This window comes from Nelumbo nucifera, chromosome 8 (assembly GCF_055504915.1).
Source record: "Nelumbo nucifera cultivar China Antique chromosome 8, China Antique-T2T, whole genome shotgun sequence".
Taxonomy (NCBI): domain Eukaryota; kingdom Viridiplantae; phylum Streptophyta; class Magnoliopsida; order Proteales; family Nelumbonaceae; genus Nelumbo; species Nelumbo nucifera.
In genome coordinates this window covers 9,073,529-9,087,346 of record NC_142656.1, presented here as the reverse complement: position 1 = coordinate 9,087,346, position 13,818 = coordinate 9,073,529, and the positions used below count along the sequence as shown (strand labels likewise).

General features: G+C 39.7%; 1 protein-coding gene across 2 annotated transcripts; it reads left to right on the top strand.

The window, feature by feature from the left end:
- Positions 1 to 724: 724 nt before the first annotated feature.
- LOC104592108 (uncharacterized) lies at positions 725 to 4,579 on the top strand. Of its 2 annotated transcripts, none has more exons than XM_010251307.2 (3): positions 725 to 1,323; positions 2,966 to 3,381; positions 3,495 to 4,579. In XM_010251307.2, exons 1-3 carry the CDS (start codon positions 873 to 875, stop codon positions 4,458 to 4,460), a joined length of 1,833 nt encoding a protein of 610 aa, XP_010249609.1. In that variant the 5' UTR covers positions 725 to 872; the 3' UTR covers positions 4,461 to 4,579. The 2 variants fall into 2 exon arrangements, with proteins under 2 accessions (XP_010249609.1, XP_088748693.1); XM_088892567.1 differs by having other exon boundaries at positions 2,924 to 3,381.
- The last annotated feature ends 9,239 nt before the right edge of the window (positions 4,580 to 13,818 follow it).

Genomic DNA, 13,818 nt, shown 5'->3' with positions numbered 1-13,818 from the left:
CCCATTAACGAATCAAAATCAGCACTATGAATATTCGAATTGATTTACTGCCTGGTGGTTTGCACTTGGATTGACAATGGATTATGGGTGAGTGGTTCACACGCCCACAACACATCTATTTAAGTTCTGTGTACAAATGGGTAGTAAATGGGCTGATGAGAGTCAGTTGTAGCTTAACCTGCACCCAACAACCCACCTAATTCTAATTGCTCCACTATTTGGGCTGTCAAGTTGGACTTTGGAGTCATCTTCTTTTTATTTTATTTTATTTATTTATTTATTTTTTTTTGGGGGGGGGGTTGTAGGATTGTAGGATAGGATTAGGATATTAGGAGCCACCCACCAAACACCTTAATATGCTGTTGTTTGTCGATTGTATGGGGCGTAGAAGGTGTTGGAAAATACGAGTATATACAACTCTTTAAGCTGGACCTGGAAGGAGTACAAAATACAAGGTTTTAACACCCTTCAAATTTGTATTTGTACTCCTCCCAAACTGAGACTTATCAACACGTACGGTGGAGAAAGCATAAAAAGACACACAGTAGTGATATAAGCCTATACGCTAGGTAGATGACAATATTGGACACGTGTTAACAGTGAATATCACCTTGTCTTTGTTTATGGTCTTATGGTCGAACTCGGTGTCAAAGCTTAACACCAATGGGGACCAGTCGGCTTGACCTCACGGAGTCAATGGATAAATAAACAATTTATGTATCATCTTCTTCACAGAAGTTTCACGGCAGCCGCAGCAATGGGGATTAATGGAGCTTTTTGCCCTCCTTATTTCTTTCCCTTAGCCATCAATTCTGCACCCCATAATATTCTCCTTTCATCCTCTCTCAACGTCCACCTCCGGTGCTCGGAATATGGATAGAAGGTTCTATGAGGCGGCTCTACGAGGCGATGTGTCAGCCTTCCTGAATCTGGTTGGAGAAGATGAAAACATTATTGAACAAACAAGTGTTCGATCCTTCAACACTGTCTTGCACATAGCTGCCAAGTTTGGGCATCTCGAATTGGCTGCGGAGATCATTAAGTTACGCCCGAAGATGGTGTGGGCAGAGAACGAGAAGATGGAAACTCCATTGCACGAAGCGTGCCGAGAAGGGCACTTCAGTTTAATGGAGGTGTTATTGGAGGCCGACCCTTGGGTTGCCGCACGGAAAAATTGCGACGGAGAGACCGTGCTCTCTGTTGCTTGTGGAAGGGGGCAGCTCAATGTGGTGGAGCACCTCTTGACCTACAGGTGGCTTCTAATGCTGGAAGATAATGGAGGAACAACTTCCCTTCATGTTGCAGCGTCAGCGGGGCATCTCGGTAAGACGGGGAACTCTATTTCTTTCTTTCTTTCGTTTGACTGGTTCATGGATATCCCTTGAAGAAGGATTCAACCGTCCGTTACGATTTAACTCAAAACTAGGAATCCACGAACCGGTATAACAAAATCAAAGCCCTTCCGATCCGGTATCATGTCTTTCCGGCAGCATTAGGTTTTCTCCGATAAAAGATAAAAAATAAAACAAATATTTGTAAATTACCGTTTAAAGGTTTTTTTTTTTTTCCTGCTTCTAGAAGGTCGTTTAAAGTTAGTTTACATAAAAATAAACTTAAACAATAAATATTAGAGGATGTAATACGTGTTAAGACATACTAAGGCGTATACCATAAATTTGACCAATCAACACTACCCCCGTGAATTTAATCTCATTGAAAGTTGAAACTGCTCGCAGTAACTCTCGCTCTAGATAGGCTGCAACTTGGGCTGGGTTATCCCAAATCTAACCTGAGTTGGGTTGGGCCAGGTTGAAATTTTGGCCAATCCAACTCAACCCAAACATAACTTAGCTTCATTTTAATATGCATGTGGCATATATGTATATGTGCAAGTAGAAAAATTGGGCCAACATTAATTAATCAAACCCAAAGTTAGGTTTGGACTAGTGAGGGTTTCACAGCTTTGATTGGGTTAGGATTGATTTCAACCCGACCTAACCTGCTCTCACTTGCACAGCTAGCCTTGGTAGAAGGCTGTTACATGCAGGAAATCATGGCCGAAAGTGTAAATAGCTGAGTCAAGAACGACTCCAGACTCCTGCCCACAAAAACCATACCCACAAAACACTATAATCGTGTTCCCTATATGTGGCTCCGATGTCATGTTGGTAAGGTGGATAGAGTTTCTGTGGGTAGGAAATCCGAGCTAGTCTGGAACTGGATGAACTACAAATTAGAGGCAGCGTATACAATGGGCAATGGAACCAATCATGAGTAAACACGTCAGTATATATAGAATCTTCATTGATTCGGTAATCCATTGTATGCGACTTTCTTTGTTTGGGGCTCATCCCATTGAATGAAAATGGAGTAAGTTTGACCAAGTCAAACTTAGGTTAATATGGTAAATAGCCACCTGTATATATTAAAGAGGCAAGCAATGTTTGCTTCCGGATCAGGTAGGCACGTCATTGTAAGAAAGATGAACAAAAGTCAGGGCCTCAGGATGGGATCCACTGTGATCCTCAATAGGAACTAATAAGTCATACAATTCAATTTGAAGATGGTGTCTCAATAAACAGAAGGCCCATGAACTGATGGACCCAAACCCCTTTAGTAATGGGCTGATCACTCTTAGAAGTTTTGCTCAATCCAACCCAATTTATTATCCAATCCAATCTAATAATTATTTTGGACTATTAAGTCTGGATTAATCCAATTTAATATGTCTTATTGGTCCGCCCAAACAAATTGATTTTGGTTTGAACGGGTCCAATCCAAAACCGGTCCATTGACACCCTAGATGTATATATAGCGCGCCCATAACTCCTTGGGCCGAAGCCTACTACCTACTGGCAGTCTGGCACCATTCTCTTCTACCTAAAAGAATTTTTCTTTTTGTCCCGTTTTCTTTTGGATCAAGAACCATGCATGTTAATGCTCACCAGATGGGGATGGGATGCAGAGATTGTGAAAGAACTACTAAATGCACGCCCAGATTTTGCACAGAAAAGGGACCTGCAAGGATGTTCTCCATTGCACCTAGCTTGTAGCAAAGGTCACTTAGAGGTAACAAGAGAGTTTCTAAGGCTTGACCCCGATCTCTCCTCCCTCCAAGACAACGAGGGAAGAACTCCTCTCCATTCTGCTGCAATCAAAGGAAAAGTCGGTATCATTGATGAAATCCTTTCAACAAGCCTCCAATCTGCCAAGATGGTAACCAAATATGGAGAAACCGTGCTACATGTTGCCGTCAGAAATAACCAGTACGATGCTATCCGGTACTTGGTCGAGAACCTTGACGTCGCCGACCTTCTAAACTTTCCGGACAACGACGGAAACACCATCTTGCATATTGCCTCTGCCGGAAAGCTGAGAGGAGTACGTAATTAAGATATATATACACCTCCTAGCTAGCTAGCTTGACTTCACTGTGTCTTAAATTAATTTGTCATGCATATATATAATCAACTGTGTGTTTGTGTTGACAACAGATGGTTATGTTCCTAGTCAATAAGACAAGTATTGACGTGAATGCTCTTAATCGCAAGGGATTAACGGCTCTTGATGTTGTCGAGAATAGTGGTAACAGCAATTCAGGTGCTCTCGCGCTAATACCTACGTTAGAAGATGCTGGTGGTAAGAGATGCGATCAACTGCCACCACGGTCACCGGCGGTCCAACAAACCACCAAGAAAAACGACTCGGGGGCATTGCAAAAAAATAATCTTAATGGGCCATCTTCGTGGTCAAAGAAGATATTGGAATCACCTGCTGCCAGTTCGCATCGCCGACGACGGCATTTACGTGGTCGCCGAGAAAAGCAAGTAGAACTCCACAATGATAGTTTACGCAATGTTCGGAACACCATAACGGTAGTTGCTGTATTAATAGCGACGGTGGCATATTCCGGTGGAATAACCCCTCCGGGTGGTGTCTATCAAGATGGGGATTTGATTGGGAAGGCAACAATGGCAAGGAAAACCCCATTCAAGGTGTTCATGGTCTGCAACAATGTGGCATTGTTCTTGTCGCTGGGAATTGTCATCGTCCTAGTCAGTGTCATCCCATTCAGACGCAAATCAATGACCAAACTATTGGTGGTGACCCATAAAACCATGTGGGCATCCGTGTCGTTCATGGCTGCAGCTTACATAGCAGCCTCATGGGTGATCTTGCCTTCTGCTGGCAATAAGGGGAAGGGGACTAGGTGGGTGTTGGTTACTCTAATATCAATTGGAGCAGGGTGTTTTATCTCCATCTTCGCCGGTCTAGGCGTAATGCTGGCACGGCATACTCTCAAAAAGTGGGAACTGCGAGACAAGAGAAGGAAGAAAGACAGTCCTCATAGTAGTATCAGTCGTGTGGATGATGAGCTACGTTTGAAGCATGGTAGCCATAATAACTCTAGTTACTCTGATATGGAGAGCTCGGAAAAGGATGGTATGTATCCATTCTAGCTACTCTGATACGTAGGAAGGATCAATAAATTTTAATTTCGGTCACTGTACAATATTTTACAAACATAAACATATACAATTTTGTATCATGTATGTACAATAATGGAGATAGGCTAGCCTATATATATATATGTCTTAATTAATTAGCATTTCTTAATCTTTTTTCGTCTATTTATATAGTACTGTGACTGATGATCAGTTACTACTAAAACACAGTTGATGCTCTCTTCTTGTTGCCGAATGCCGGCATCGACTCTTGCGACTTGCCCAGTTGCCAGAGCTGTCTTCGAAGACATGGTCTAAAAACTGAAGAAAAAGAGAGAAATGAGTGAGATGGAGTCATGAAGAAAAAGACACGGTAATAGTGTAATTAAAACCGGGTGATGCATATGGGATCGATCGATCATGGGAATGGCATTTGAAAGTTGGGGCCCCAAATCCTTACCTTTTCCATTCAAAAAATTTGAGGTCACGTTTGAGTGGCATTTGAAAAATACATAAATGCTTGACAATTTTTTTTTATCAATCATTCAAATATTGCCAAAAAAATTAACAGTCTTAAATCTTTGCCTTTCTATTCAAGAAAGTTGGGGTCAACAGAATGCCCACTCAAACGTGACCACAACTTTCTTGAATAAAAAAGGTAAGGATTTGGGACTGTTAAGTTTTTGTCAATGTTTAGATGGTTGATAAAGAAAATTAAATAACACTTAAAGGGCATTTGTGTCTTTTTCAAATACCACTTAACGGCTGATTAACAACTAATTAACAGCAGATACTAGATTGTCACGTTTTAAAAGTTTGAGTATTGAATTATCGCATTTTAAAGTTTAGGGACCAAAATGGCACTAGGCCCAAAGTACAAAGTACTAATCAGGAATTTTCCCAAATAAATATGAGAGAATACTAGGCCAATCAAAATACTAAATCAATCTAATTAATATGTAAGTCCCATGTTTAGAGGTGGGTCTCACAAATCAAACTGTTGTAACATATCATGATTCGCCTATATCTAAACTATGTATGATGTATAGAGGATTCGGACACGAAGGAAAATGCAAAGAAAATTCGAGTGGTGCATCTTTATACGCACTTTCTCAATGTATTTGCAGAAAGGAAAATGTACTGTTAAGTTTGGGACTGTTAAGTTTTTGTCAACGTTTAGATGGTTGATAAAGAAAATTAAATAACACTTGAAGGGCATTTGTATCTTTTTTAAATGCCACTTAATGACTAGTTAACAACTAGTTAAGGACGAGTATTGGATTGTCACATTTTAAAAGTTTGGATACTGAATTGTCGCATTTTAAAGTTTGGGGACCAAAATGGCACTAGGCCCAAAGTACAGGGTACTAATTGGAATTTTTTCTTATTTATTTTGAGTGTTTAGCATATTTTGACAGTCGGCACATCTGAAATGGCTCTTGCGAATGTGATGGTCATAATAATCAAGTTGGGATTCTTCCACTCTCTGATAATAGGACACCTATACCTATGTTGTTAGAGTTGGGCCAATTTACAAGGTTGAACTATGACAGAGTGACTTTCCACGTCACAATTGATAGACAATTTTAACATTTTGAATGGGTATGGGTCAAGACTTGTAGAGAATAAAGATCTATTCAAGGACCTCACTAATAACTTCAGCCCAATAGGTTAAAGGCTTTTCCAAACTCATATGAATGTGCCATTAAGAATTAGTGTTTTAGTGCCTGTTTAGTAAGCTTTCACACGCTTTCTACGTAAGGGTCTTTCTCTAGGTGGGATGGTTTTTCTCTACATGAGGGTTTCTCTTTTGGGGGACGGTTTCTCTCTCACATCTATGGATGTGAGTTTCTCTTTCAGGGGAGGGTTTCTCTCTCACATCTATGGATGTGAGTTTTCATTTATTTCTCTTCATATCAGTGTTTGTTAGAGAGGTTCGTTGGACAAATTTGAGAGACAATGGTTTTGATCCAAGCCAATGGAGAAGACTAGGGATCTTTGGTTCTATTCATTCTAATATTCGTTTTCCCTCTGCTCTTTTTCTTATTTTTGTTGGGCCTTGGTCGAATTTGTGTGTGGTGTGCCTTTGGGGTCTGCCATGGGTATCAATTTGTTTTGTAACGATGTTATCGTTCCTAGCAAGCCTTTTTCTAGCGACCTTTGATTTTTCTCCAGCGACTTTCAAGCTCCAAATGTTTTAGTTTCTATAACGACATGGATGGGTGTTTTTTTTTCACATTTTATGTTCCTACAGTTACAAGTAATAACTTCTTTTGTGCACTCTTGGCTTTCTGTAGGGCCCATTCCTTGAATATTTGTAGGAATGACAACGAGGCAAGGGTCATATTCCCCATCCCTGACCCCGATTCTAAAATTAACCCTAAAATATTTTTAGATAATAGTTTTTTTTTGAAAAATAAATTTACTTAAAATAAATACAAATTTTAAATTATAAATAATATTTTAAATATATTTTGATATATATAATATAAATAATATAATAATATATATTTCATATATATAATCGGGGTCGAGGCGGGGTGGGGACCTCAATCCCCATCCCCACCTCGTCAAAACAATCCCCACTCCTGACACAATCAGGTCGGGAAAGTCGGGTCCCTATAGGGGATGGGGAAAATTGCAATCCCTAAATATTTGGACGGTGGAGCGTTAGGGAGAGTTTTGTAATAGGAGGCGATCTTGGGCCTCTCCCGCTTTCACGTTTTCAATTATGCCATGGATTGGGTGCTATGGTACATGTTTTCCCTATACCTCTTGAGGGTTTTGCGTAGCTGATCCTGACTCGCTCATTTGGTAGGGAGACACACTTGCTAACTTCATCTCTGTTGGAGGCATTTAGACAACCTTTGTGGCGTTTCTTAAATTTGCGTCAGTTGTAGAGATTTCTTAAGTTTTTTTTCTCCCGGTGCTCATGGTTACCTATTTTTTTGTCTCATTATGCTTAACATGCTTTTTTGGATGTATTCTTCATTGTTGTTAATTTTTCTACTTTGTAACCTGAGCATTTAAGAATGAACTTGCCTTTAGGTGTCAAAAAAAAAGTAAGCTTTCACACAGCAGCATTTCTCTTTGCAAGGTAGGCATTACATGAAAAATCTAGAAGCTATATTTGGTGAAAAGCCTATAAAATCCAAATATATATATATATATATATATATATATATATATTCAATTTTTGACAACCAAATCAGATCGGGGTCAGGGTGGGGTGGGGATCTCAACCCCCATCCCAACCCTGACCCCGATTGCGAATTCCTATTCATCCCCGTCCCCATTCAGCCAAAGCAATCCCATTCTCGACCCCATCGAGTTGGGAAAGTCGGGTCCCATTGGGGATGGGGAAGATTGCCATCCCTATTTGGTTGAATCATCACGTAGAAAATAATACAAAAAGCCAGTAACTCAGTGAATGGACCAAAAAGTCATCAATGGTTGCTTAAATCGATGGATCATTCACAAAGTCAATTGAATTTTTGTGAGATAGAAGGTTGGAAGTTGATCCAAATCGATATTATGAAACATGGTCATTGAGTCACATGGCCCTTACACGTGTTGAAAACCATACTTATTGGCTATTTTTATGATTGATCTCCTTGCACTTCCATTCAATCTACGACACATGCACTTCCATTCAATCTATGACACATGCACTTCCATTAAGTTGTTGCTTCTTCGACAGACCTCATAGCAGGCCAGGTGATGTTCCATGGAGGCTAGGCTATTCATGACCTTTCACACCATTGATGATAATCCTAGAGTCTCCCTCTCAATAATTATTATATTATTCTACTACTATCGAATATTTTCTACTACCATGTGAGCTTATAATATGCCACCCAAGCCCAATCTAATTTGCCTTTTCATGGTGGAAGAGAAGCTTCCAACTTCCAAGAGTAAAACACTGAATGGGGAGAGGGGGGATTCTATTGGTTTAAACATCAGAACCCCTCCTAAGTCCTAACATGTTATAGTTGTGTCCTTGTAGATCTCTGTTACAACAAGTGTTAGAGCACCCTTCAAGTTAGGGGAGAGAAGATGAAGATCCAAGAGGTGCGATACCATATGAATTTTTGCTCAATAGAAGAAGGGATTTGATGTTATTGATTTCCATTCCTAGTGGCCTTGTAACCTCTGTTACAGAAGCACAATCAACAAACCGTTCTACCATTTATGATCTGCTATCTTGTAATTATGGTAGTTGTTTGAAGATTTTCTCATGCAGTTTTGTGGAGACAGTTGGTCTCACGTGCATTTACAACCAACGACTTCTCGTCTTAAAGTCTAGTGGTAGGATTTGACACTCACCTCAGTTCTCTCAGAGTAGAGTCCACCTTTGCCTCTTCGCTCTCGTGTAAGAAACGTTGCTACCACTTCTCACATCGAATTAACTAAGTTTTATCAGGATGTATCTTGAACTTTTTCTCTCTTGTTTAGTTACAGTTTTATCTTTCTTGGTTGGTTCTGGTTCATTTTCTCGTTGCTTTTTAGTTGGGTTTTAATTCTGTCTTTGGCTTTAAATAGTTTTCATTTATTTCACCTTTATGTCTCGAATCTCCGAGTATATTTCTTTCCTGTTCTTCTTCTCTATTTCCTCTAACCTTCTCTCCGTCTCCTTGCCCTCCACCATCTTCCTTCTGCAATTCTCTTTGCACCTCTGTCATCCAATCTCTAATGGATAACATGGACGCTCTTAACCAGGCCTTTGAAAATATGCTTCAAGGTAACGATCAAGGTCCTATGGAAGTTGTAAACATCCAACCCTTGATCCCTCCAAACGTCCATGAAGCCTGGAACCTCTCTCTCATCCATTGACTTTTTCCCCGCCTAACAGACTAGTTTAATGACATCATTCAAGGCCTTTATGATCTTTGGAACCTCAACTCCGATCGCCTTTTACTTGCTCCTTTTCACCATGCCCATTTCAGGTTAAATTTTCGGTATGCTGCAGACTATAATGAAATCTGGAATGGAGGCCCATGGACTCTGAATGGTCAGTGGATCCTAATGGAACCTTGGGTCTCAAGTAGGCCCCAATACTCATGGAACATCCACACCATAGAGGTCTGGGTCCAACTGCATGACCTTCCCTTTGAAACCCTCTCTATAGATGTTGGGTGCCCCCTGTTTGAACATATCAGACCTACTAGACTAATTTCAGTAGTTCACAACTATATCTGTGCCAAAGTCACAATCTCTATTGATAGACCCCTCAAAACTAGCTATTTTGTAAGTGTTCATCAATGGGTAACCTTTAGATAATGAAGACCTCCCCTGGATTTGTTACATTTGTGGTCGTATTGGTCATCAATTCCGCAGATGCTCTCAGTCTATGCCCTATACAATTAATCAATCTTATGATCAGTTTTTTAATAGAAGAACAATGAATTATCCAGGTCCTTGGCTGAAAGTTGAACAAACCCTCGAGCGCTCCTGGAAAATGCCTTTTTTCAGTAGTTTTGTTGACCTGCCCCCTACCACCCCCTCCCATACTGAAAACCTTCACTAGGAAAACTCCTCAACACCGCCTTTCAATCGGGTACCTTCCCCAAGTAACCAGCTGACAATAACCTCTCCTTCCCATCCTTCCCCTGTCGGAGTCTCAGTAGACACTTTCAACTTGGCGGCCAGTGCTCAATCTCTGTTAAACCATGTTTTAGATGAACCTGGCCCCTCTTCTAGCAACCGAGGTAAGCAACCTCGTATTGATCTTTTGTCAAATCTGCAAATTGAGTCTGATCAGAATCTTATCCCAACCTTTGATCGTCATGACATGTCAGACCCTTCTGACTCACCTGCTCGGATCATTTCTATGGATGATACTTCCCCTCATGCTACTACTATGATTTCTGATCTTCAGGACGCGGTAATTCATCTTCTCTCTCTTTTTTCTTTTAATTTTTACCTGAGGGCGGAGGAGGCTGGCCTAATTCAGTCCTACCCCCATCAATGTTAGTTATAAGTTGGAACTGCCGTAGGGCCGCTCGGCCCAAGGCAGCTCAAGGTCTCAAGGATTTAGTCTCCCGGTTCAACCTGTATATTGTCTTCCTTTGTGAGAATAAAATCCAAGACTCTAATTTGAATAATCTCATTAATGTTTTGAATTATCCTAACTCATTTATTATTAACCCTGAAGGCCGAGCCAACAGCTTAGAAGTCCTTTGGAAAGCTGCTCTTAATATTTCAATTTTTTGCTCACAACCCAAGTATGTTTTCTTGAAAGTTCATTCAGCTAAAGCCTCTTGGTTGTTAGGTTTCATTTATGGACCTTCTGTTAGACATAAAAGAAACCCTTTCTGGAGAACTCTAAATAAGATGTTGTCAAATGTCAATTTTCCTTTTATTTTGATGGGTGATCTAAATGAAGATACAACAGTAAATCCTTCCAACCCCTCTACCTCTCACAGTAACCTCCTCCCAATATAGAAACTTGATCCTCACTCATAATCTTCTTGAACTAAATATCCAAGGATGGGGTTGCTCTTGGACAAATAAGAGAACCATAGGCCATATTCAACGAACCTTAGATAGAGCCATTCTCTCTCCGGATTGCCTTCAACTCTTTCTTGATAGTTCCTTGTCCTTGGGCTCTAAATGGGGTTCGGACCATCATCCTCTGATTCTCAACCTGCATCCTAAGCTTCACAACCTTCCTAAGCCTTTCAGATTCCTTGAAATGTGGCTCTTGGAAGAGTCTTGTAAAACGGTAATTGAAGAAGGATGGCACTTTCAAGTGCAGGGCCACGCTGCTTTTCGAGTCACTAGGAAATTGGATGAAATCAAGAAACAATTGAATCATTGGAGGAAAAATCATTTCATTGATCCCAAAATTAAGATAGATTTACTTGAGAGACAAATCATTCAGGCTGAACAAACTGGAGATTATATGTTGATTCAAAGTTTGTACAAAGAGTTGGAAGCGACCTCTTGACAATTAGAAAGTTTTTAGAGACAAAAATCTCGCTAGAATTGGCTTCTCCTTAGAGACAGAAACACTAATTTTTTCCACAAGAGTACTCTTTGTCGTAGAAAGAAAAATTTCATAGAAGGTATTAAAGACAATAACAATCAATGGAAAACAAAGCACCACGACATTGCCTCTATCTTTGTAGATTACTTCTCTGATCTTTTCTGCACTCAGGGTACCCAAGACATTGAAAACCTAAGCTCTCTTTTCCCCCCAATAATCTCCCAAGAAGATAACTCTCTGTTAATGAGCATCCCCACTGAGGAAGAAATCAAATCAACCATTTTCAGCATTGGAAGTCTTAAATCCCCGGGTCCAGATGGGATGTCTGCTTTGGTATTTAAGGAATGTTGGGACTTAATGGGCCCCGAAATTATCCAAGTAGTCCAAGAATTCTTTAGGAATAAGAAATTGCTAAGGAGAATCAACCATACCTTTATCTGTCTTATTCCTAAAAAGGTTAATTGCACCAAAGTTCAAGATTACATACCCATCAGCCTTTGTAATGTTACCTATAAGATTATAGCTAAACTAATTGCTTCTAGGCTTTGGACCCTTCTAGATAAATGTATTGCTCCAAATCAGGTAGCTTTTGTTCCTGGCCGTCACATGTCTGATAATACTATCTTAACCCATGAAGCTTTTCACTATCTAAAACACAAAAAGAGGGGTACTGGCTACCTGGCTATCAAGTTAGACATGTCTAAAGCCTATGACCGCTTGGAATGGAATTTTCTCTTGCAAATTTTGTCTTCCTTAGGGTTTTCTAAAGATTTTTGTCTGTTGATTAAGGAATGTATTTCTACTGTTTCCTAATATGTCCTTGTTAATGGCTCCTCGGAAGGACATTTTCATCCTACTAGAGGCCTTCGACAAGGTGACCCTCTGTCGCCTTATCTTTTTATCCTTGCTATGAAGGGTCTTAGTCGTCTCCTTTATCAAGCAGAATTTGAGAACCATATCAAAGGAATTCCTCTAGAAGCAAACACTCCTTCCTTCTCCCACCATCTGTTTGTTGATGATGTGACTTAGATCCCACAGAGAGGATCAAGATAATCTGCAGTTCATCCTATCTAATTTTCAACAAGCTTTTGTGCAACTTATAAATTTTGAAAAATCAGACATCTTTTTCAATAAGAATATCCACCCAAGGAACCAATGTATGATCAAAAGGCAGCTTCGTATAGGCTCTCTAAACCCCAATTCCAAATATCTTGGCATCCCTCTGATTTGGTCAAGGAATAAACATAATCAACTCAATTACATTCTTGACAATTTAAAAGCTAAATTAAATAGGTGGAGAGCCTCTACTATCAGTCAAGTGGGAAAAAAGATTTTAATTCAATCAGTTCTTCAAGATGTCCTAATTCATTCCATGAGTCTAACCCAATTCCCCTAGAAGATCATTACTCAAATCACAAAAATAGTTAAAACATTCTAGTGGAACACCTCTAACTCCCATAGACACTATTATCGCTGGTGTTCTTGGAATATTCTAACTTTGCCTAAATCTTTTGAAAAATCAGGCATCTTTTTCAATAAGAATATCCACCCAAGGAACTAATGTATGATCAAAAGGCAGCAGCTTCGTATAGGCTCTCTAAACCCCAATTCCAAATATCTTGGCATCCCTCTGATTTGGTCAAGGAATAAACATAATCAACTCAATTACATTCTTGACAATTTAAAAGCTAAATTAAATAGGTGGAGAGCCTCTACTATCAGTCAAGTGGGAAAAAAGATTTTAATTCAATCAGTTTTTCAAGATGTCCCAATTCATTCCATGAGTCTAACCCAATTCCCCTAGAAGACCATTACTCAAATCACAAAAATAGTTAAAACATTCTAGTGGAACACCTCTAACTCCCATAGACACTATTATCGTTGGTGTTCTTGGAATATTCTAACTTTGCCTAAATCTTTTGGTGGCCTTGGTTTTAAAAAATTAACCCTGGTAAATCATTCTCTCTTGAAGAAAGTGGCTTGGAACTTTCTAAATGAGCAACATAAACTCTGGGCCCAAGTCTAAAATTCTAAATACCTTAAAACAGAATCAATATTCCCTTATTCTACTACTACCAATGCCTCTGTTTGTTAGAAAGCTATTTGTCCAGAGGTAATGGAATTATCTTCAGAAGTTGGTTATTTGGTTAATGAAAACTCTAATGCTTCACTTTCCCAAGTGCCCTAGATTCAATCCTTTCACTACATTCCTTTTCTTGTTTTTCCTTAGATGAGAAATCTCCCTCTATCAGCCTTTGATTACAAATGGTCATTGGAATCGAGCATTAATTCAACAACATTTCACCCAAGAAGAGACTACCAAAATTTGCCAAACTCCTATATTTCCTACTACTAATGAACATCATTAGATTTGACTTCCTTATA